The 23,105-nt window shown below is 43.7% G+C and overlaps 1 protein-coding gene across 1 annotated transcript in view; it reads right to left on the bottom strand.

The window, feature by feature from the left end:
- FREM2 (FRAS1 related extracellular matrix 2) overlaps window positions 1–23,105 on the bottom strand; it is a 635,470-nt gene that overhangs the window by 337,152 nt on the left and 275,213 nt on the right. The window contains exon 4 of the mRNA XM_078657234.1: window positions 6,796–7,026. Coding sequence (XP_078513360.1) covers window positions 6,796–7,026 — 231 coding nt within the window. The remainder of the gene's footprint in view (window positions 1–6,795; window positions 7,027–23,105) is intronic.

Below are 23,105 nucleotides of genomic sequence, written 5' to 3'. Positions count from 1 at the left end.
CCTTTGTATTGACCTCATCTTTCGTAAGATGCCGCCCAGCAGCCACAGGGCAACTGTCCTCACACCGATGGTAACTAACCACAGCAATGAGGCAGGCATCACCCGAAAGAAAATCACAACATTGCTGACCTGGGAACCTTGTACCTGGCTCTTACCATCAAATTCTAATTCTCAGTTTCTTTGTGAACTTGATTCGCATATCCTATAGAGTTTTTATCACTATATCATCACATTTTAAAACATTTGTGTTTACTATTGGTATTATAGCACGTCTTAACCTCAATGGATGTCAGAATGATTTTGGAGGTACATGAGAATAACGGCTAGGGCGCTCGACCTCGGACCTGGGGATCTGGGTTCGAGTCACGGTAACAACGCCAAAAAACCTCCTGTGATTCTGGGCAAATCACTTAATCTCCCCGTGCCTAAAATGAATGCGTGTCCTCATGTAACGTAACTGGTGCTATGTAAAGCGCTCTGATACCTGATTCAGTTCGGGTCTAGTTCGTGCTATATAAAACTCTGCAAAAAAATGGTAGAACATGACTGCAAAAGATCTCCGTGGGACATTCAATATAGTTTACAATGTTCCTATACTTTCCCATAGAGAGACCTCTACCACAGTGGAGTGTGAATCCGCTTAAATATGAAACGCTACAAGTAGTAACTTAACACTTGTAAATCCAGGGGAAAGAGATTCCAGCAAAGGTGGAGACAGATATATGCATAATTAGGAGTAACTGTACAATCAGAAATGGGGAACAACAGAAAAGGGTGACATTACTACTAGGAGTAGTAGTAAGTATACACGTGAGCAAATCTATACACATGCTTAACCTTAGGAGGTAAAAAAAAAAACAACTTTACAACAACAGAATCAATCCACCGTCCAACTCCTTGTATGCTAATCTGTAGATAGGGGGAGTTGGAGATTTCCATCAGCATTAATAATTTCTGATAGAGTAGTTAGCAAAGCTTGTTGTCTTGCATTCTCATACACGCTGATAGATGCCTCCAAGTACGTTCAATGTTACTATTCCCAAGGATCTATTTACCTAAGCAGTGCTTTGTGGGAGGAGTAGTCTTAAATGTCTGCACGTGACACAAATTGACAAGTACAGTTGATGACACTGATGTGTAGGATAAAAGGCCATGACTGGACACAAGTATATTAAATTAGATGGAGCAATACAGAGAATATAAATACGACAAATGTTAGTCCGAGATTCATGCAAGTACTGAATTGCAGAGCTCTGTATGTTTATACCTCAGACACTAAGGAAGGCCTAGGCTTGAATAGTGTAGTCTTCTAATGTTTCATACAGCTGATCATATTTCCTGCTTATTTCACAATTCATTCTCATTTGGGAATGAGAACATGTTAGAATGAGGACATTTTTCATGAGGGAATAAATGCCACAAATAGTTGGTAGGAAGAGAACCAGTCTCAGGTGAAGCTGGAAATTCCAAACTGCTAGCGTAAAAATAGAACAAGAAAAGTGCAGGAAAGCCCATTCAGTCTGCCAAAATAAAGACATTCACTCAAATGGCAAAGCCAACGTCAATACAGAGGCTTGTGAGAATGTGAGACTTAGTGAAGGTAATCCTCGGAGACAAACTTGACTTCACATTTCTGGAATTATCAGACAAACAGGATTACATGGCGCATCCTCTCTTGCTTGCCACAGAGTCATCCAAGCTTACCAGAGTCATCCAAGCTTACAACTTAGTAAGCCAGTGCAAGGATGTCCTTTAATTTGTGACAGGGTCTGCACACGTTTTAAAGCCCAAATACTAAAGCTTAAAAAAAAGCAGTGGCATGTGATGTTTTGAATTTTAATAATATTTGATAATATCCCTTTGACACAATTTTGTGGTTAGCTTTCTCTAGGTGTCAGTTTTAGATTACAGCTTTTTTCTACCATTCATGTTATTTTTCTTTTATGTTTTCTTTTAAATCAGCCCTATTTGGCAAATAGACTTTACTTCAAACTCCTGGCGAGAGCCCAAATACAAAGAGCAGATGTTAGGGGGATCCGCAGCTCTGGCACATGCCTTCTTTATCTCCTCTCCTCTTAGCTACACTCCGCTGTCATTTTCTCGATGTGTTGCACGCCGGCCTTCAAACACAACACAGGGCGCGCACAGCTATTGAAAGAGGACTTGCCAGGATTCCAAACACTACATTCCATTTCCTTCTTCCCTGCCAATGCTCTCAGAGACAGTATTTCTGATATTAACACCCGCTGAAATCTTTTATCCAAAGTGCAGGTGTAAATTCCATGAGAGTGGCTGATTACGGAGTTCCGTGAGAAAGCGTCAGTTGGGCCTTCTGCTCATGAGAAGTAGTTTCATAATCTCAGAAAGGTTCATGATCCAGCTAGCATATGAACTACGTTGAATACAGTGGGCCAGCTACTCCTAATGCGTGGTTGTGGAAGTTGCAAAAATGCATTTTGGTATGTATGAATTCCAATTTGAGATCAAATTGCAATTTGGAAATTACGAATACATACCGATTCGGTATTAGGAAGTGGCATGTTCAGGGCGTCCTTTCCTATTCCTATTACCGATTCGCAGCGGTATGTAGGAATCTTTTGTGACCGAAAACCTTTGCATTTTACCATCTACTTCAAGCAGCTGGTAACCCATTCCCCAAGGACCCTGTTCCCCTTTGTAAATGGTAGCAAGAATGTTTTTTCAGGGGACCACTGCCTACTAAAAAATGAATAGAATACTTTTAATTTTTCTTTTTTGAAACACATCCAGAATTCCTTTAAGGAAAATGGGCTGCATTTTTTTTTTTAATAGACGGATTTATTTAAAAGCAATTACAGACATGGTGGTCGGTTACCCCAGCATGCCACCACCCTGTGATTATTTTTTTTCCTATTTATTTTATTTATTTATTTAGTTAAATTTATGTGTCAGCGCAACAGCTACCCAAAAAGGGTTTCGCGGCGCCGTGAGGGGACAGCAAAAAGAAGGGAGAGAACTACTGGCTAAAAAGCCAAGTCTTAAGAGACTTGCGGAACAGAAGGAGATTGGATTGCGTGCAGAGAGAAAAATGCAAAGTATTCCATAAAACAGGACCCAAGTATGCAAAGGAGTGCCCTCCCATACGGGACAGTCTGACCTTAGGGACTTGGAATTTAGCTTGTGTGGAAGACCGAAGAGTACGCGAGGGGACATAGAGGCAGGCTAGGCGTTGTAGGTAGAGGGGAGATATTGCATGCTTTATGCGAAATATGTAGGTAAGGGCCTTGAAGACAACCCGTTTATCCACCGAAAGCCAGTGGAGGTTCCGCAGCAGCTTGGGGGCCGATGTGGGTCTGGAACCCCGGCAAAGTAATCTGGCAGCAGAGTTTTGCACTCGCTGCAGCTTACGCGGTTAATCTTTATTGACTCCCAGATAGAGGATGTTCCTGTAATGGGTCGAAAATAGCGACCTACCTCATGAATATTAATGAGGTAAATAGATTTGCGACCCATTAGGAAACACTAAATAGCGATTACCTAACTGCGACTCGCAGAGAATCACAATTATGTAATCACTATGTCTAATAATATGCATGGGGCCAGAGGCACAAAAATTCAGTTAGCTTTTTCCTAATTGCAAATTTTTGCAATTTGCAATAAGAAGTTTCAAACACCCATGTACAAATGTGTCTTAGACACATTTTGCTATTCCCAATGGGAGGCAAATAGACCTACCTCATTAATATGCATAATGTATGTCTCGCTTTGCGGCCCATTGGGAATGGCCTGCACTCACAGGGATGGTGGGCTTCTGGGGTCAACAGACCACCATGTCTGTGGATGCTTTTTAAATAAAGCAATTATTTTTGTAATGCAGCCCGTTTTCTGTAAAGTAAAACAAGATGTATTTCAAAAATAAAAATGAAATGCTAGCTTTTCATTTTTTAAGAGTAGGCAGTGGTTCGTGGGACAGCTGCCTGCTCTTAAAAAATGTTGGTGCCCATATTCACAAAGGAAAAGGGGTCAATTGGGGACACCTTCCCATTTATGAATGGGTTACCACCCCTTGAAGTTGGTGATAGCGGAAAATGTTTTGCAACCACATTCTCGGTTGCAAAGCATTCGTACATACCAGTGCAACTCGCTATTAGGAAGGGACACCCTTAACACACCCCTTCCTAATAGCGACTCGCAAATGCTATTTTAAGAGTCGGTAATAGGTTACAAATAGACAAAAAACATTTTATCGGTCGCAAGTGGCCCGATGGGCAGTTTGCGAATGCTAAAATGCTTCGAACATCTGGCCCAAGGCCCCTGGTCCTGTAACACACTAATACCAGATTACTGATTGACTTTATTTTAGTTTGTAACACATTGATGATCCTGATCACATTCAAACCTCAATTTCTGTTCCAGGAAAAGGAACATATTTAAATTATATAAGTTTCTTGCCATTGGGTTTCGTCTCAACATGCTTAGTGCCAAGGTCAAGTGAAGTCATAGTTTTAAGGCTCCAGAACACTAAAGGCATAAGGTCGCTGGCAAGGACAAAATAGAGGCAGCCATAAACTTCTCTAAGTTCAGCTCAATTGGAATCAACTTCTGCGATTTACATCCGGTGACCTGCAAAATCTTACATGTGAGGATCTTAGTCCAAAAGATGGAAACCCCATACCCAAAGATCGCAAGATACGTCCCGGCAGTAGGGATTTATTGGATGTATTCTTGTCATTCTCTATTCTATGCCACCTTGGTAGGTGATCTGGGGTATCAATACTAATACTAAGACATGGATGGCAACCGGGAGCCAGTGAAGCTTATGGAAGGTATATGTAACGCGCTCCTGGTGAATCAGGATAGCAAAAAGTATTCCCAATATTTGATTTTACTACGTATAAAAAAGGGTGTGCAATAGACCATTCTGGACTTTACTAGACTAACAAAACAGTCTGGCAGACACAGACACACCAAAGGTACAGCAATACTTAGGACATTCACATTGAAGACTTAATGGAGGGCCAGGACAGTTTGGGGGTAATTGATGGACTTTACACGAAAAGGCGTTTTACAGACCTACAGAAAACATTTTTATTGTTGGCCGTTGAGGGTAAAGGTGACAGGGACACTGCAGATAATAAGCGGGACATTATAACATGTACCACAATGACGCTGATGCTACAACTTGTACTGAATATACTATCAATCAATAAATCAGGGGTTTATAAAGCACAGCTACTCACCCGAAGAGTCTCAAGGTGCTGAGGCGGGTGCGCAGCTCCTGGATGTTCATGGCGACTCGTCGAAAAGCCAGGTCTTGAGGTCATTCAGGAACTTGGGTAGAGTTGGTTTCTGGTGGAGAGGGAGGGAGTTACATCCTTAGCTGTGAGGGGGGAGAAGGAGCATCCTCCTGTTCCGGTCTTCTTGATGCGCGGTACCTTTGCAAGGGAGAGCTGGGCTGAGCGGAGGGATCTTAGGGGTGCGTGGAAATATAGGGGGTGGTTCATGTAGGTGGGTCAGGTGTTGTGAAGGTCCTGGTGGACGTGGGTGAGGAGCTTGAAGGTGACTCTCTTCTCAACGGGGAGCCAGTGTAGTGTCCGTAAGTGTTGGCTGATGTGGCAGTGGCGGGGTAGGTTGAGGACTAGTCTGGCAGAGGCGCTCTGGCCTTTCTGGAGTTTGCAGGTGAGGTTTTTGTTGATTCCAGCTTAGAGTGCGTTGCCGTGTCCAGTCTGCTGCTTATGAGGGCGTGGGTGATGGTTTTCCTGTGTTCAGGGGGAATCCAGTTGAAGGTCTTTCGGAGTAGGCTGAGGGTGTGGTAGCAGGAGGCGGTGACAACGTTGATCTGGCGGTCCATATTGAGTTCGGAGTCCAAGATGATTCCGAGGTTGGGTGCGTGGAGGCGGGACGGTCCCCGAGGGCGGGGAGCCACCAGGTGTCGTTCCAGGCGTCAGGGTTTGGGCCCATGATGAGTACTTCGGTTTTGTCCGTGTTGAATTGTAGGCAGATGGTCTTCATCCACCTGGCGACTGCTTCCATTCCTTCTTGAAAGTTTTGTTTGGAGATGTTGCGTTCGTTGGATAGAGAGAGGATGAGTTGGGTGTCATCTGCGTACGATACGATGTTGAGTCCGTGTGATATCTGACGATGGATGCGAGTGGGGTCATGTAGATGCTGAACAGGGTGGAGCTGATGGAGGATCCTTGGGGAACTTCGCAGGTGTACGGTCCGAGAGGAAGGGAGGGAGTCTGACCCGTTGACTTCAGTCGAAGACTATACATTATGAATGGATACAAAACAGTTGTTTCGGTATAAAGTTATATGTAGCAAGACCACATTCTTGATAGTACGGAGTCATTGACAACATCATCAATTCTATGAAAACAATAATGGGATTTGATCAGATAAGTTTTAGGTGACAGAAAATTTTTAATATTAGAAATGAAAAGTCATTACAAATGAATAATGAATAAAAATAAAGGTAAGAAATATGGGTGCCCAGATAATTTGTGGCAAATAATTCAAAGCAGGCATTCACCACACTTTTTTCTATTTGAGAATAGAAAATTCTCAAATGGAAAATGAAGAAAATTTTATAAAACATTTTAGTTGGCATGCAGAGAAAGAAACGAAATAAGAAAAAACTGTTCATGAAGATAATTAATACTGAAACATAGAGGCACTGGCATAAAGGTAGCCACATTTAGGGAATTTATATTTTCACAAAATAATTCTTCAGTGCACATTTTTATGGTTATATGTTAGTTACTGTGACTGTTCAAATGCACATGATTAATCACAGAAAACAAGCAGTGTCCTTACCATCGCCTGGATCAATGATCTCCACAGTGGCCACCTCTGGGAACTCTAGGACTGCCATTACCGGGTCGGAAAGAGCAATCTGAAATGTTTCAGACTGCTCATATTCCCCATCTGTCAGAATCCGTACTTTCCAACTGGCTATGGTTTGGCCTGGGTTGAACTGCACCTGCTTCTGCGCTTTCCCTCTGAAATCTTTGTCCTTCTCAGCAGTACCATCAATGGTACCAATACCTTACAAGAGAAATAAAACCCGGGTCAATTAGTAGTCAATTAAAAAGCATATGGTTTAATCAGATGTTTGAAAATTATTTATTTAAATACTGTATGTTCAACTTAAGCAATTTAGAACAGAACGCGAGAGGTGATCTTTTATTTTGAAGTAGTGTAACTACATTAAATTTCACCACTGACAACATTTCCGGACATTCCTAGATATTATTAAAAGGACCTTCACCCCCCCACCCCCACTTAGATTACTTTGACTACAATCATTGCATGTACCTGATGCTGTGATTTCTGAGTGACCAGTGCAGAATTAAGCAAACCGACCTATGGTGGTTCATGAAATTCTTTTTTTTAAACAATGGGGGGCAGTAACTTTTCAATGGTTACAGCTGCTTTTTCAGTCATATGCCAATTAAACATATGGATAGAAATCTGTATTTGGAAGGGACGGCTACAACATGACTCTTCCAAACAGCGGGCCCGATTCACAAAGGTAAACTGAGATGAAAGTCTAACTTTACGAATTTCAGTATTCACAAAGGGGTTTAGGAGTAGTAAATTTAGAGTTTTGTCTCAGTTAAACTTAAGTCCAAAACTTAAGTTTAACTGAAACAAAAGTCTAACTTTACTACTCGTAAATGCCCTTAGTGAATACCGAAAGTCGGAAAGTTAGACTTTTATCTCAGTTTACCTTTGTGAATCGTACCCAGCAATTCCTACCTTATTCTTAAACCTATTTTAGGAGTTAGAAAAAAGTTACAGGCCCCTAAAATTAGTTTAGCACATTGCAAAAAGCACTTTTGTCAACGTAAACCGAGAATCGAAACATTTGCAACCACAAAAAATCTTTGTACATCTGGCTGTGAATCCTGAAAAAAACAGTTTTTTTCAATTAATGAGATCTCGATATACAGGTTTCTACAACTGCCCATCTCACTACTCCAAAACTAAAGGGGATGATGGACGAAGTGTTGAACATTGCAAGCATTCACCCCCAGTCAACGGATCTGGGTCTAATCCATCATCATTCTTTAGCTCACTTCACCACCCCAGTTCAGACATGGCCAAATGCAAATTAGTCTGACCCTGTGCCTCATGGGAACAGTCCTGCCCAAACTGCCAAGCCATGTCTTCCCTGGACCGGAAACAAGCATCCTGTGACCGGTTTCTGGCTAATCAGCAGTCATAAGCCAGGCTAGCTTGAATCCAGTGGCAAAGTGAGCAAGGGACCCACGTCTGGGCATACCTTGCCAACTTAGGGCGAACAAAGCAAAACCAAAGGGGATGATGGACGGAGTGTTGAACATTGCAAGCACTCACCCCCAGTCAATTGACCAGGGTTTAATCTATCATCATTCTTTAGCTCACTCTGCCACGCCAGTTCAGACATGGCCATATGCAAATCAGTCATGGAAACAGTCCAGCCCGAACTGCCAAGCCATGTCTTCCCTGGACCGGAAACATTGTCGACTGGTTTAGAGGAAGTGGCCATGTGGGATGCAGTTCACTGCATATGAAATGAATGAGAAGCAATTGATCCATTAGCACTGCCTGTGGAGCAAGAGTGGCCTAAGAAAACATAAAATAAAAAGAAGACAAGCAAAAAAATGAAAGGACAACTATAAAAGGAGACAGCTGAAAACTTACGAATTCAAGTTTTTTTAAAATTACAAGATACAGGCAGACAGCTACACCTTCCAAAGAGATTTTGGCACGAATACTTACAGTGCAAATCTTTGACACCTAGGGTTTGTTAGAGTGGGTAACCAGCACCAAATTCCTTTTCTACAAATGTAATCTGTGTAATTTTATGTAACAAAAATAAACATGGCACAATCCACACTTAGAGGCTATTGGTTGAAGCATATTTGTTTCTGGTTATTTGTCTTTTGCCCATATTGCTTTTGTGCCGTCTGTTCTTGTGTCTACCTTGCTTGATTTATTTGTTTTATTTGCTGTTTCTGTTTTCCCCCCAATGCCCACTCACTTCCTGCTGTTTTTCTCCCACCTGCAGGCCTCACCCAATGCCTCTGTGTGACCTCCCACCTCCCAGGACCCACTTAATGGACGTTGCAGTGGGACTGCAGGCATGCCAAAGGCAAGCCTAACTGTGGCCGTCCGCACCTGCACCCTGCCCAGTGCCAGCAACCCGGCCCTCGTGCCACTCATAGATACTCCTTCCAGAGCTGTGAGCTCCAAGCCCTAGTACACAGATGCTGCAACAACAACTGCTGCATCTCCTCGATAAATGAAAGGATCTTTTACCTCCAGCCATTGCCTCTTTGCCTGCAACTCAGGACCTCCTACCCTCACGGAAACCCTCGCCTCACCAAGCTCACTGACCACCCCAGAACTATTCCACTGCCTCCTGCTTTGTGACCATTCACTCTGCAAACACACCACTGAAATCCGGGACACCATCACCACCTGTACCCTTGATGTTATCTTCATCGCAGAGATCTGGTTCAACCCCTCTTCTGCACAGGACTTCGCCAGCACGATGCCCTACGGTTACAAAATGATACACTGGGACTGCACCAACAAACATAGAGGAGGCATCACCATCATCCACAAAGAAACCATCCGCTGCCCAACCACTGAAGACGATACCACACCGATCATGGAACACCTCAACTTCCAACTCCAAACTGAATGCAAAACTACCATCAGAAGCACCCAGGCCTACAGACCCCCAGGACCACACCCCAGGTTCTGCAATGCCATTCCCAAATGTATTGCCCCACTCGTCAGTCCACACACTACATCTTCCTTGGTGACCCTAACTTCTACTTTGACGATTCCAAAGTCGTAAACTCTGCCAACCTCCTGGAAAGCATGAGTAACATTGGCCCCACCTAACTCGCCACCGAATCCACACATTGCAAGACACACACTTTACTAGGTCTTTACTGCCAGCGACAAGTCAAGTATAGTCATGTCACCAAACTCATTTGGAGGGACCACACCATCGTCCACTTCACCATCGCAGGATCCTCATGCACCACCACCAAACAACCCAGCTCCTCCCACTGCAGCTGGAACAAAGTGACAGAGACCCAGTAAACAGACGCCCTCAACACCACCCAGCCTGACTCCGAAACCGTACTTGTACAGGACGTCCAAAAGTTCTCTGCTTGGATCACTAACTGCGCTGAAAGAGTCACCCCCATCAAGCCAGCCAAGACCAGCAGATCCATCAAACAGGCCAGCTGGTATACACCAGAACTCAGGACACTGAAACGCAACTGCAAATGGCTGGAAAGCAGATGGCACACCAGAAGAGATCTCACAGGCCGAGCCCCCTTCAAGTAAGCCCTCAACAAATACCACCAATACCTAAAAGACCCGAAAAGTGGCACCCTGCAGACTGCATCGAAGGAAGCTCCAACCACAGCAAGGAAATCTTCAGCATCGTCGGAGTTCTCCTGCCCATAAGCTACCAAAAACACGATCTTCCCTTCCCCGGAACTCTGCGACACCTTTGTGGACTACACCCACAACTAGATATGCACTATCTACAGTAACTTCCAACCCATCCCACTGTCCTCCACAACCTCCTCACACCAAATGAAGACACCCACAACCACCTGCTCACTGCATGGGTGCAGCTCACCACTCAGACCACCACAGCTGTCATGAACTCCATCCACTCGGTAGCACCCACGGACCCCTGCCCCCACCACTTCAACCTTGGGAGCAAGGACATCAGTGGGGAATTCTCCTCCATTGTCAATGCATCCATCACCAAGCTGCCTTCCCAGATGAATGGAAATATGCAGAATTCAGACTACTTTTCAAGAAACCCTCCACTGACCCCAGGGAACTCAAGAATTACTGCCCCATCTCTCTGCTCCCCTTCCCCATCAAAGACTTCAATATGGCCATCAACCGCTAACTCAATGAACACCTGGAGAGAAACAACCTCCAGCCTTTACAACAAAGACTGAACAATGTGATGACTTTACAGCGCCTGCCTTTACAACAAAGTGTTTTTACTGCAAGTATGTTTTACCATGGATGCCTTTACAATGAATTTCGTTGTTAAAGTAGTGCGCTATATAAATGCTATGATTGATTGATTGATTGATTGATAGTAGTAGTAAAAAATAAAGTAAGGATAGTATTAAATGGACGTACCACATATATATAATTTTTAGGGTTTCGGGTGGGTATGTTAGCTTTTCGTAAAGCTTTAAAAACCTTTTTGTTTTAATAAACCAGCTCTTTGTCTTTTTATCTGTTGTGTTTCCTTGTAGGTGTTGCATATTGCCTGCCATGCGCCAGGACGCCCCTTAGCTGGGGCAGCTGTGCGCAATACAAATGTATGTAACATAACATAACATAACATATGCATTTTTGGGTGGTAAGTATTATTTTAGGATTGTTTTAGGGTTTAGGGTGGGTATGGTTTTTTTGAGTGGCAAGGGAAATTTTAGTGTTTAGAGTGGGTACTGATTTTTGGGTGGCAAGGGTAATGTTAAGGTTTAGGGTGTGGGGTGTATTTGGGGTTTTGGGTGGCAAGTGTAATTTTGGAGTTCAGGGCGGGTCTGGGTTTTTGGCAGCAAAGGAATTTTTAAGATTTAGGGTGGGCATGGGTTTTTGAGTGGCAAGGGTAATTTTACGGTTTAGGGTGGGGATGGTTTTTTAGGTGGCAAGGGAGCTTTTAGGGTTTAGGGTGGGTAGGGGCTTTTGGGTGGCAGGGGAATTTTTAGAGTTTAGGGTGGGTATGGGTTTTGGGTGGTAAAGGACATTTTGGGATTTAGGGTGGGTATTTGGGTGGCAAGGGAATATTTAGGGTGGCAAAGAATTGCTAACGGTGCTTAGAATTTTATATATATGCTATATATTTTCTATATGTTTAAAAAATAAATATTTAAGATGTATATATATCTTGACCAAGGTGCTGTGAGCACTGAAACGCGTTAATGCATTCTTCAGACTGAGTAATGAATCATAATTGACATTCTACCAGAGTGGTATGGAGTTCTTTCATTAAAAAAGAATGTGGAATCTGGGATTATGGTGTAGTGTGCAGCTGATTACGAGCACCTCCGGTGGTCTGGCTGCTGATTATATATATATGTCCAACAAAGTGCCGTAGCTTTCGAAAGAGCACTCAACCATGCCCCCACCATCTGGCATTATGACCTCATGCAGCTTGCCTCTCAGATGCCATTAATAATTCTCATGGCCGACGCGTTTCGAGGACAACGCCTCTTCTTCATGGGCTCTGGAACATGCAATAGAGGCTCAGATCACCACATTTCCGGTATGCTTTTATTTCCTTTTGCTTTCATTGGCTTTTGCTTCGCGCATTTATTTAAGGCATTATGGATGTTATAGTCCCGTGAGGTGAGTCAATATTAAATACCTATAGTAGGTTCTATGCATGTCATATATTAAAAGCTTCGTTTTTCACCTGTAGTAGGATTGGCAGTCTCGAGGCAGGCCCGTTCACAGCTAGAACACGGCGCTACGCAGAGCCAATTGTTTCTGCTCCACAGCCTTTCAACTTCAATATATATATAAATATATTTGCTATATATATATATATATGCAATATATATACATATATGCAGTTATAAATTACATATATGAGCACCGCCGGTGGTCTGGCTGCTTGGAGACAACACACTGAAAAGAAGTATGCATGTGTGTGTGTGTGTGTATATATATATATAATCACAGTTGGCAGAACAATATACAACTCATTAGGGCCTGACAAGAATTATCACAGTTTCAATCTTCTACTTTGGGGGTTTGTCAGATTAAAGGACCATAGGACCATAACCGAAGCCTTCAATGCTAATCTGTGAGATTCCAAGTAACAAAATTACAATCTGTAAACTTTAATATAAAGTAATACCAATCCAGTCATATAAGTCTATTAACTTTAACATATTCTTTTCAAAATAAATATATTTGACCTACTGCCTTTTTTGTAACATCTAATTATAAACTGATCGGGCCTCTAGCCAGAATCTCTGACTTGCCATCCTAACCAACTCGGTCCTGCTACATCTGGTTAGCCATAATCCGAAATGGGCAATGTAAGCTCGCTTTTTAGTGAAAGTATCCAACTTCAACCCAATCAAATTCTCTACGTAGGGAAACCAAAATGTAAGAAGAGCCTAAGCCACTTTCTCAGTAGTACACTGGAAGGAAGAAAGCGACCTCACCCTGGACAGATCTATCTAACCTCCGACCTATCTCTCTCTTGCCATACATCGGCAAGATGACAGAGAAGCACGTGAACACCCACCTTTCAAACTATATCGAGACAGCGGATGGCCTAGATCCTTCACAATCTGGATTTAGGCCCAATCATAGCACCGAATCAGCCCTACTGGCTGTCACCAATAACATCAGGATGGCGCTGGACAGCGGAGGGTCGATGATTCTGGTGCTATTGGATTTATCCGCTGCCTTCGATACGGTGTCTCACGAAGTGCTTCTCGGCCGTCTGAGAGAGATAGGATTGGGAGGCGTTGCTCTGTCCTGGATGGAGAGTTTTCTCTCGGGCCGCTCTCAAGAAGTCAGGTTGGGCTCCCATAAATCCATCGCCAGGGAGCTCACCAGGGGTGTGCCACAGGGCTCATGCCTAAGCCCCACATTGTTTAATGTGTACGTGGCCCCCCTGGCTGACTTAGTGAGGTCCTTTGGGTTTATTCCGGTGTCTTACGCCGATGACACCCAACTTCTGTTCCCTTTTAAAACCTTCTCTCCAGCCTTACAAAAAACTTTTGCAGAAGGCATGAGGGCAGTTTCAAAATGGATGGCTGAGAACTGCCTACAGTGCAATGTTGCCAAAACTGAGGTTGTACTCTATGGGGATGCGGTAACACTATGGTCCAAAGATTGGTGGCCTCTTGAACTGGGACCTGTCCCTATCCCTAAGTAGACCATAAAAAATCTGGGAGTGTTATTTGATCAATCGCTGACATTCAAAGATCATGTCAACCAGGTTGCTGGTACATGCTTTGGGGTTATTGCACTGCTGAGAAGGGTGTTTCCCTATCTGCCGGATCATCACAGAAAGACCTTGGTCCAGGCTCTGGTCATTAGTAGATTGGACTACTGTAATGGCCTTCTTTTATCATCTAATGAAGGCCAATTTAACAAACTACAAGTAGTCCAGAATACGGCTGCGAGGTTAGTCCTGAATGTTCCATCTAGGACTCCCTCCCGGCCTCTACTGGTGGAACTTCACTGGCTGCCAGTGCGACAACGTACCAAATTTAAAATCTTGTGTACTATTCACAAATGCCTGATAGGGAAGGGCCCAAAATTTCTCACCACAGCCTTTCTACCCTATGTTCCAGGTCGTTCACTACGCTCCAGTAATCTCCAGCTCCTACAGGTTCCTAAAATTAAAAAAACCCGCCAAGGAGGCAGGGCTCTGGCGTACGCAGGACCTGTTCTCTGGAACTCCCTCCCCCTCCCATTAAAACACATTACTGATCATTTTTCTTTTCGAAAAACCCTTAAAACCCACCTTTTCTCCAGCATTTAACCACTTCCCGCTATCCATAACCCTCTGGTACTGCCCGGGCATAATATTTGTTTTTCTTGTATGGCAAAGCGCAGAGATACCCCTGCGGGGGTTTATTCAGGCGCTATAGAAGCACATAAATAAATAAAATAAATAAATAAGGACTTTTTTGCTGATGACATAAGGTCCAGCAACAGTTGATCTGTCAAGGCATACTTAAAATATTTATGGAGATTAGCTTAGGACTGGGCACCCTATACTTCTCTCAAACACAGAACTGCACTCTGAATCTAAAGTTACCGGTGGAAATGGAAGGGAACTTGTGCTTCCATCAGAAAAAGAAAAACATTGAAAATGATCTAGTTATTTGAGACAGTTTAAGAGTATTATAATGCTATGTATTTGCCCCCAAACTTTATGCGTTGGCAAGCCTTCTTTACTGCAGCTGAATAAACAAACAAAATAGTCATGGCTGCGTGGAGGGAAGCACCCTTTATTTGGAAGCACTAATCGAATGATCAATCGAAACAGGTAATCCTGTCCACCAGCATGTGGGCAAAACCAAACCCCTCTCTGTGGTACTCACGGATGTTCTATTTAGGATTATCACTAGTGATGTCACGCAAAATGTCAGGCCTGTTAGACCTGACATCCTTAGAGTGGTCTTCCTCTCAACCTTTCCCTATCTCTTCCACTTCTATGGCCTCGTTTTTGCTGGCTTTAGGACTCTGTGCACTTTACCACTGTCATCCAGTGCTAAAGAGTTTGTGCTCTCTCCCCTAAACATGGCAATATTGGCTCATGCACAATTGGCATATTTAATTTACCCATAAGTAAATTATAAGTCCCTAAACAAGTGCAATACGTGTGCCCATGGCCTTTAAACGAAATGCTATTAGTGGGCCTGCAGCCCTTATTGTGCCACCCACTTAAGTTACCCTCTAACCATGGTTAGGGCCTGCCATTGCAAAGCCTGTGTGCGCAGATCACACTGCCATTTGGACCTGGCAAGATTAACCTATTGCCAGGCTCAAACCTTCCCTTTTATACATATAAGTCATCCCTAAGGTAGGACCTGTACAACTCAGAGGGAATGGTGCGATGTATTTAAAAGGCAGGGCGTGTACTTTTAAATTTTACATGTCCTGGTAGGGAAAAACGCTCATATGTAGAATAAGTGAAAAGTGAACAAAAGAAATATTTGCACCCTGATTTTGAGTTAACTAAAGAGCATTCTAATTTTGAAGCCAGGGAATGGAAGAGAAGAATTGTGACAAGGACTTTAAATGACACTATTCACTTGGCTGGTAACCAATAAAGCATCCTTAGGATAGGAGCAATATGATCTTTAGAATGGCACCATCAGTAGCCGGTTGGTGATATTTTGTATAAAATGAAGTCTTCCAAAATGTTTTGTCTGGTAGTTCTAGGCATTTCTATATTGCAACTGTGGCTGTAACTACAGGGGTATTCTACCACGGTGCATCATAAAGGAGAATTTTTTACTGGAACTGATTTCCTTGTATCTCTGCATTTCCAAAGAAAGGGTATAATATGAGTAAATACCCAGATTCCAGATGACTCTAGTTGGAGGAGCAATGGGTTGATGGGCATCCCTACCGGCCAGCAAGCCAGCTTCCATTTGTGAATGGAATTATTTTATCAGCAGTTCAATTTTTATTGGATTCAGTTTGATAAGACAAGAGGCCATCCATTGGTGTACTCCAAATATTTCATCAATTAACCACTCCAGCAGGCAACCAGATATTAAACATTTTGCCTGTACAGGTGTTGGTTGGGATGTCATCGGCATAGATATATAACTATGCTCCTTTAACAAATACCATGGAGGCTGATAGTAACATGTACATGTTAAAAAGTCGAAGGGAAATTACAGACCCTGGGTCACTCCACCGTTAAACTGACTTGGCAATAACTTGAAAGCACAAAACTGTCAGGGCGTAATCTGTCAAAAATGGGTAGAATCATTTTTTGACAAGATTATTAAGGCTAACAGTATTCTATCTGGGAAGCAGTAGTGATTGGTCAGTAGTATCAAGGGCTTCAGAAATGTTAAAAGACACAACAGTCCCTTCTAAACCATGGTCTGCCAGCCACTGGAGATCATTCAGGGGCGAAGATTGTACCAGGTTTGTGATATGACAAGATCTGAAGCCTGCTTGAAGATGTTGCAAAACATAGATAATTGTGTGTGTTAGACCTGGTATCCTTGGCGTGCCTTCCCCTTAACTTTTTGCCTTCAGACATCATGTTTTTGATGACTTCATTTTTGCTGGCCATAGGACTCTGCACACTTTGCTACTGCTAAACAGTGCTAACATGCTTGTGCTCTTTCCTTAAAACATGGTAACTTTGGCTTATACCCGACTGGCACATTTAATTTACTTGTAAGTCTCTAGTAAAGTGACACAACCTGTGCCAGGGCCTGTAAATTAAATGTTGCCTGTCGGCCTGCAGTACTGGTTTTGCCACCCACTTAAGAAGCTGTTTTAAACATACCTCTGTCTCAGGTTTGCCACCACAGACCCTGTGTTTGTAGTTTTAAACTACCATTTCCACCAGGCAAAACCAACCCTTTGCCAAACCCAAACTTTCACTCCTGCTACATATAAGTCAGCCCTAGGGTAGACCCTGGACAGCCCATACGTCAGGGTGAAATATATGTAAAAAAGTTCAACATGTACTTTTAAGTTTTACATGTACTGGTAGTGAAAAACTCTTCAAAACGTTTTTCACTACTGCAAAGCCTATCTCTTTCATTGGATAACATTGGAGATGCCTTATTACATTTTATAGGTGTCATTTCCAAATGTGAAGAGATAATCCGTTCAAGTTTATTGTCTCTGGAACCATAATTTAAAATCATAACTGATGGTGAAGTTGGGTTTTAAATTGCAATTCTGAAAAGGCCACTTTTCGAAGTTGGTATTTTCTTGCCTTAGCCATTTGGTGCCTGCAGCCTGTCTTTGGGTCACATGACTGGGTGTAGTTGATAGTTGGGCTTTCTGTATTCCTCCTAGACAGCCACACACAATCAGGAGCTTAGGTGTGACTGGATCGGCCATCACTCCCTGTAGTTAGTCTGGAGCCAGGGCCAAGAAGGCTGGGCATATGTGCACTTTAAAGGCATTCCTATAAGAGCTTCTCCCCACTTCAAAGGTACACCTGTGTATAAAAGAAGGACATTAGACACCAACACTTCAGTAGACTTCTGGGCCTGTAGATATTCTACCAGGAAGAAGGACTGTTGTGCTACTACAAGGATAGCTACTCTGATGGACTGCTGCTCTGCAGTAACTGCTGCCCTGCTCTCTGCTATCGTCTTGCCTGGGGAAGAAGCCCTGGACCTACAACTTCATCTTGAACCCAGGACCCCAGAGTGACTCAAACGGCTAGCCTGCTGCCCGCCTGATCTGAGTCTCAGGGGCATAAAGGACTCCCTAATGAGCTCATGGACTCAGCTGCAGCGAGTTCCTGGACTCAGCTGCAGCGAGTTCCTGGACTCAGCTGCAGCGAGTTCCTGGACTCAGCTGCAGCGAGTTCCTGACCCCCAAGTGGTACTTCTCATGTCCTGGATGCTTGTTGTGGCTCACGGGCTGTGGAAATCAAGCTTTGGGCTCTTCGCAATGGCAAATGGGCACGTTCGCGCAGGAAAGGCGCCACTCACACCTAAATTCAGTGGGAGCCACTGTCAGCCCATCTCCTCGCACAGCAAGCATAGATCACCCATAGAGGACCGCCAATGCGAAGCACTAGCCTACCTGTCCACGACGCCCAGCCTGCTCTTCGAGCTAAGCTGACCACCGCCAGCCATACTCTCCTTGTTTCAAGTGGGACTAATCTGGGACTGTATCCAACCCACGCTCCATTGCGGTCAAACTGAACTTTTGACTTTGACCTGGTTCAGCATGACCCGATATCCCGAGTTAGCACTTTCTGCTTTTAGGCGCTATTTTTCACTTTATAATTTAAAGATTCATGTTAATAGCCCTATCTGGTTACACAAATCACAGCCAAAAAGCAAAGAAAAAGTCCACCTTCCAGCACTCCACTTAAGCCTTCGACCTAGAAACAAAAGCAAAAACTCAGCTTGAAGTTTTTGATTTAGGACATGCTTCTGGTAAAATTTTATCGAACATAGCAAGGAGCGGGAAAGTCATGTGAGTGATGACTTGAATATTACACATGTACTATTTCATAAGTTTAAGCTCGACAATTACTTATATACTTGTTTTTTTTTAACAAATGTGAAATATTCCTCATAGATAACTGTCTTGTAATACCTAATGGGTCCAGAGTTGTTTCATGAGGGGCCAAGTACAGTGGGTGTGTTGCTAGCACAAAATATAGAGTACATTTTAACAACTCTATTCGGCATCAGTTTATATGTATTAAACGGATCCTTTGAATCCAATTATGCCAATTATATCTTTGTGTCAGGCTGTGAAATAATGAAAACATCCAACTCCGAAGACACAGCTACTGCATGGCCGCATTGCAGTTTACGGCCAATTTTGCCTCTTGGCTTTTCGCACTCAGTGGGAAGCTTTCATCGTCTCTTGCATCACCTCTAGCTGACTGCCAATGTGCAATGAATTCCATGAGCCGGCTCCCTAGGACTCCTGCAAACAGCAAATGCTGGCCTCCGCTTGATCACATCAGTTCACACTGGCATAATGGAAAGCACTCCTTTTATAGTGGCTTGACAGCTGGTGCCCAGATAGCAAGACCACAAGTGTGCTACTTGATTTTTAGGAAGAGCCATTACAGATCACATGTTGTGTAAGTAGGGACCATGCTAAGGTTATTTCTTAGGGCCTGGTTATGAGTAGGTCGTAATATTCCGACCCATATGTCAACCCCTGTTTAAGCATTGGTCAAATTACAAGTTTGAAGGTATTTAATGATCCAATATTTATTGAATGCATTGAATAACTCAACCTCCGTTACATTTTGGAGGCCAAACCTGACGAAAATGAACAGGGAAAAAACATACAGTATTTACTTGATCATGCAGATTTTAAACACGAAAATCCACATCTTTTTCCCCAAAAGCTCATAATAAGTAACACCTCTCATCAGCCCGGTATGATGGATTTGGGCCCAGATCTTTGGATTGGGGTGAATGTGTGACATTGATCCGCATTCTGTCCATCATTGTTGTTTTTGCAGTTACCGCTCTAAGTGTACTGGGGATGCTCAGACGTGAGTCCCTGGCACTCCACACCACTGGAATCAAGCTAGCCGGGCTGAAGAGAGGTGTTACCTCGAAACCGGGCCGGTCCTCGGATGCTTGTTTCCGTTCTGGGAAGGACATGGCTTTTGTAGTTCGGACTGGACTGTTCCCATGGGGCACAGGGTCAGCGCTGATTTGCATATCGCCATTGTCTAACCCAGGGTGGTGTGGAGTGGAAAAACGATGGATTTGGGCCCAGATCTTTGGACTGGGGTGAATGTGTGACATTGATCCACATTCTGTCCATCATTGTTGTTTTTGCAGTTACCGCTCTAAGTGTACTGGGGATGCTCAGACGTGAGTCCCAGGCACTCCACACCACTGGAATCAAGCTAGCCGGGCTGGAGAGAGGTGTTACCTCGAAACCGGGCCGGTCCTCGGATGCTTGTTTCCGTTCTGGGAAGGACATGGCTTTTGTAGTTCGGACTGGACTGTTCCCATGGGGCACAGGGTCAGCGCTGATTTGCATATCGCCATTGTCTAACCCAGGGTGGTGTGGAGTGGAAAAACGATGGATTTGGGCCCAGATCTTTGGACTGGGGTGAATGTGTGACATTGATCCACATTCTGTCCATCATTGTTGTTTTTGCAGTTACCGCTCTAAGTGTACTGGGGATGCTCAGACCTGAGTCCCAGGCACTCCACACCACTGGAATCAAGCTAGCCGGGCTGAAGAGAGGTGTTACCTCGAAACCGGGCCGGTCCTCGGATGCTTGTTTCCGTTCTGGGAAGGACATGGCTTTTGTAGTTCGGACTGGACTGTTCCCATGGGGCACAGGGTCAGCGCTGATTTGCATATCGCCATTGTCTAACCCAGGGTGGTGTGGAGTGGAAAAACGATGGATTTGGGCCCAGATCTTTGGACTGGGGTGAATGTGTGACATTGATCCACATTCTGTCCATCATTGTTGTTTTTGCAGTTACCGCTCTAAGTGTACTGGGGATGCTCAGACGTGAGTCCCAGGCACTCCACACCACTGGAATCAAGCTAGCCGGGCTGAAGAGAGGTGTTACCTCGAAACCGGGCCGGTCCTCGGATGCTTGTTTCCGTTCTGGGAAGGACATGGCTTTTGTAGTTCGGACTGGACTGTTCCCATGGGGCACAGGGTCAGCGCTGATTTGCATATCGCCATTGTCTAACCCAGGGTGGTGTGGAGTGGAAAAACGATGGATTTGGGCCCAGATCTTTGGACTGGGGTGAATGTGTGACATTGATCCACATTCTGTCCATCATTGTTGTTTTTGCAGTTACCGCTCTAAGTGTACTGGGGATGCTCAGACGTGAGTCCCAGGCACTCCACACCACTGGAATCAAGCTAGCCGGGCTGAAGAGAGGTGTTACCTCGAAACCGGGCCGGTCCTCGGATGCTTGTTTCCGTTCTGGGAAGGACATGGCTTTTGTAGTTCGGACTGGACTGTTCCCATGGGGCACAGGGTCAGCGCTGATTTGCATATCGCCATTGTCTAACCCAGGGTGGTGTGGAGTGGAAAAACGATGGATTTGGGCCCAGATCTTTGGACTGGGGTGAATGTGTGACATTGATCCACATTCTGTCCATCATTGTTGTTTTTGCAGATACAAACTGCTAACATCACTTTGGTGCTAATGGAGGTGAAACCCCACTACTGTAATGGTAAAAAGCCATGCAACATACCTGTCGAACTGTGCATTTAAGCGCTCACATGCCACAAAGGGTGGTACCAGAGTGATAGGCAACATCAGATAAACAGTTTAGACAAATACGTGTTCAGGATGGAAATGAGTGTACCTCTGACTAGGGCAGAAGCTAACTCTACAACAGTTCTCAACACATAACTGAAGCATGAACATTAAAGCAAACGTACTGTCAACAGATGCTAGGAAATTATCTTATGGAGTGGGAGTTACAGAATAGGGTTTGCAGCGGGTGGCTGGCGGTGTGAAGCAGATGCAATCACTTTTGGAGAAACTCACAAGAGGCTCAAAACCTCCTTCAAATAGCTAGAGACACAGAGGGGTACTAAAGCACCAACAATATTGATTTCATTTACATTTCAAAGGCACCAAAGAAATGGGATATAAATATATATAACCTACTGGTGGTTGCAAGTAGGCATTTATAGTTAGGACCTAGTTTCCATTGGAAAAGTGGTTTTTGTTTTGACAATAACTTGGGTGCCGTTTGAAGAATCCTCGTCACTTTTTCAAAACTAGTTTGCCACTCACTGCAGTTGCTGTGCTGAAAGTTTCCAGATGATCTGTCAAGCGGGGGCCAAGAAAAAGAGGGATCCCAAAACATGTTTTCCTTATGCAATTTCCCATGTGGATTTTGACTACAGCCTGAAGCGCTGAACAGAATTACACCAAATTTGGCAGAAAGCTAGCTCTTGGTCCAGAAAGCGCCCTTTTTGGTGTAAATCCGTGTAGTAGTTTTAGAAAAATGACTGAAAACAAACTTTGTATATCTAGGGACAGGGACCCTCCGCAGATCCACCAGCGGTGACTCTGCGACTCCAATCACCAAAGCAGGGTTCTGATTGGCTGTGCGCACCTTCACAGAAAAGTTGCAGCTACCATTTTATATTTCAGAAAACGGTCCCTAGAGCTGAAAGGTTGCTTGTATACTAGATGAAGGGGTCAGGTGAGAGCTTCTCTGAACCCATGTGTTTGTTATAAATTAGGTAAAAGTATGCTTAATAGGCAGTAAAATGCTAGAAAAGTTTTTTGGGTCACTCCGGTGCGCAACACAGCCCCAATATAAATCTGCGAATCTGGCTGCGTAGTTAACATGGGGGGGGGGGGGGCACGCTGAATGTCGCGATGGAGCAGCTGATTCTTGGAAAAAAACACCAAATTGCGCTTCTTCACCTGAAACATGGAAAGGGTTTAAGAAATATTGACAATTTAGAAGTGGTATGACAAAAAAGAAAGATGAAAGGAAGCCTATTATTTTCCAACTAGAGCAGCATTACTAAGAGTTCATGGTAAGGGGTTGCCACTGTAGCTGCTTTTCTACAGAGAGAGGAGGTGATATCAGGAGTTGTGATTTGGAATGAAAATAGATGTTGCCAGGCATAGAAATAAAACTAAGAGAACAGCAAACAGCCTTTACAGATATGTTAATTAGGTTGTAATATATAAAAGTATATTAAGGAAAAAATAATGAGTGCATATAAGGTGAAAGAAAATGTGCAGCTTCTAGACAGTATAATAGAAGGGAAAATAATAAAAGGGTGCTTAGATGAGAATATTAAGTAAAAATACAGTGAGCAGGAAAGAAGAAAGAAGAATTGCTATTCTGAATGTATAATAATTTTATCATGCTAGTGTGAATGAATGTGTTTGAAATTAGAGGT

Source organism: Lissotriton helveticus, chromosome 8, assembly GCF_964261635.1.
Source record: "Lissotriton helveticus chromosome 8, aLisHel1.1, whole genome shotgun sequence".
NCBI classification, from domain to species: Eukaryota; Metazoa; Chordata; class Amphibia; order Caudata; family Salamandridae; genus Lissotriton; species Lissotriton helveticus.
This window is presented reverse-complemented; position numbering and strand designations above follow the sequence as displayed.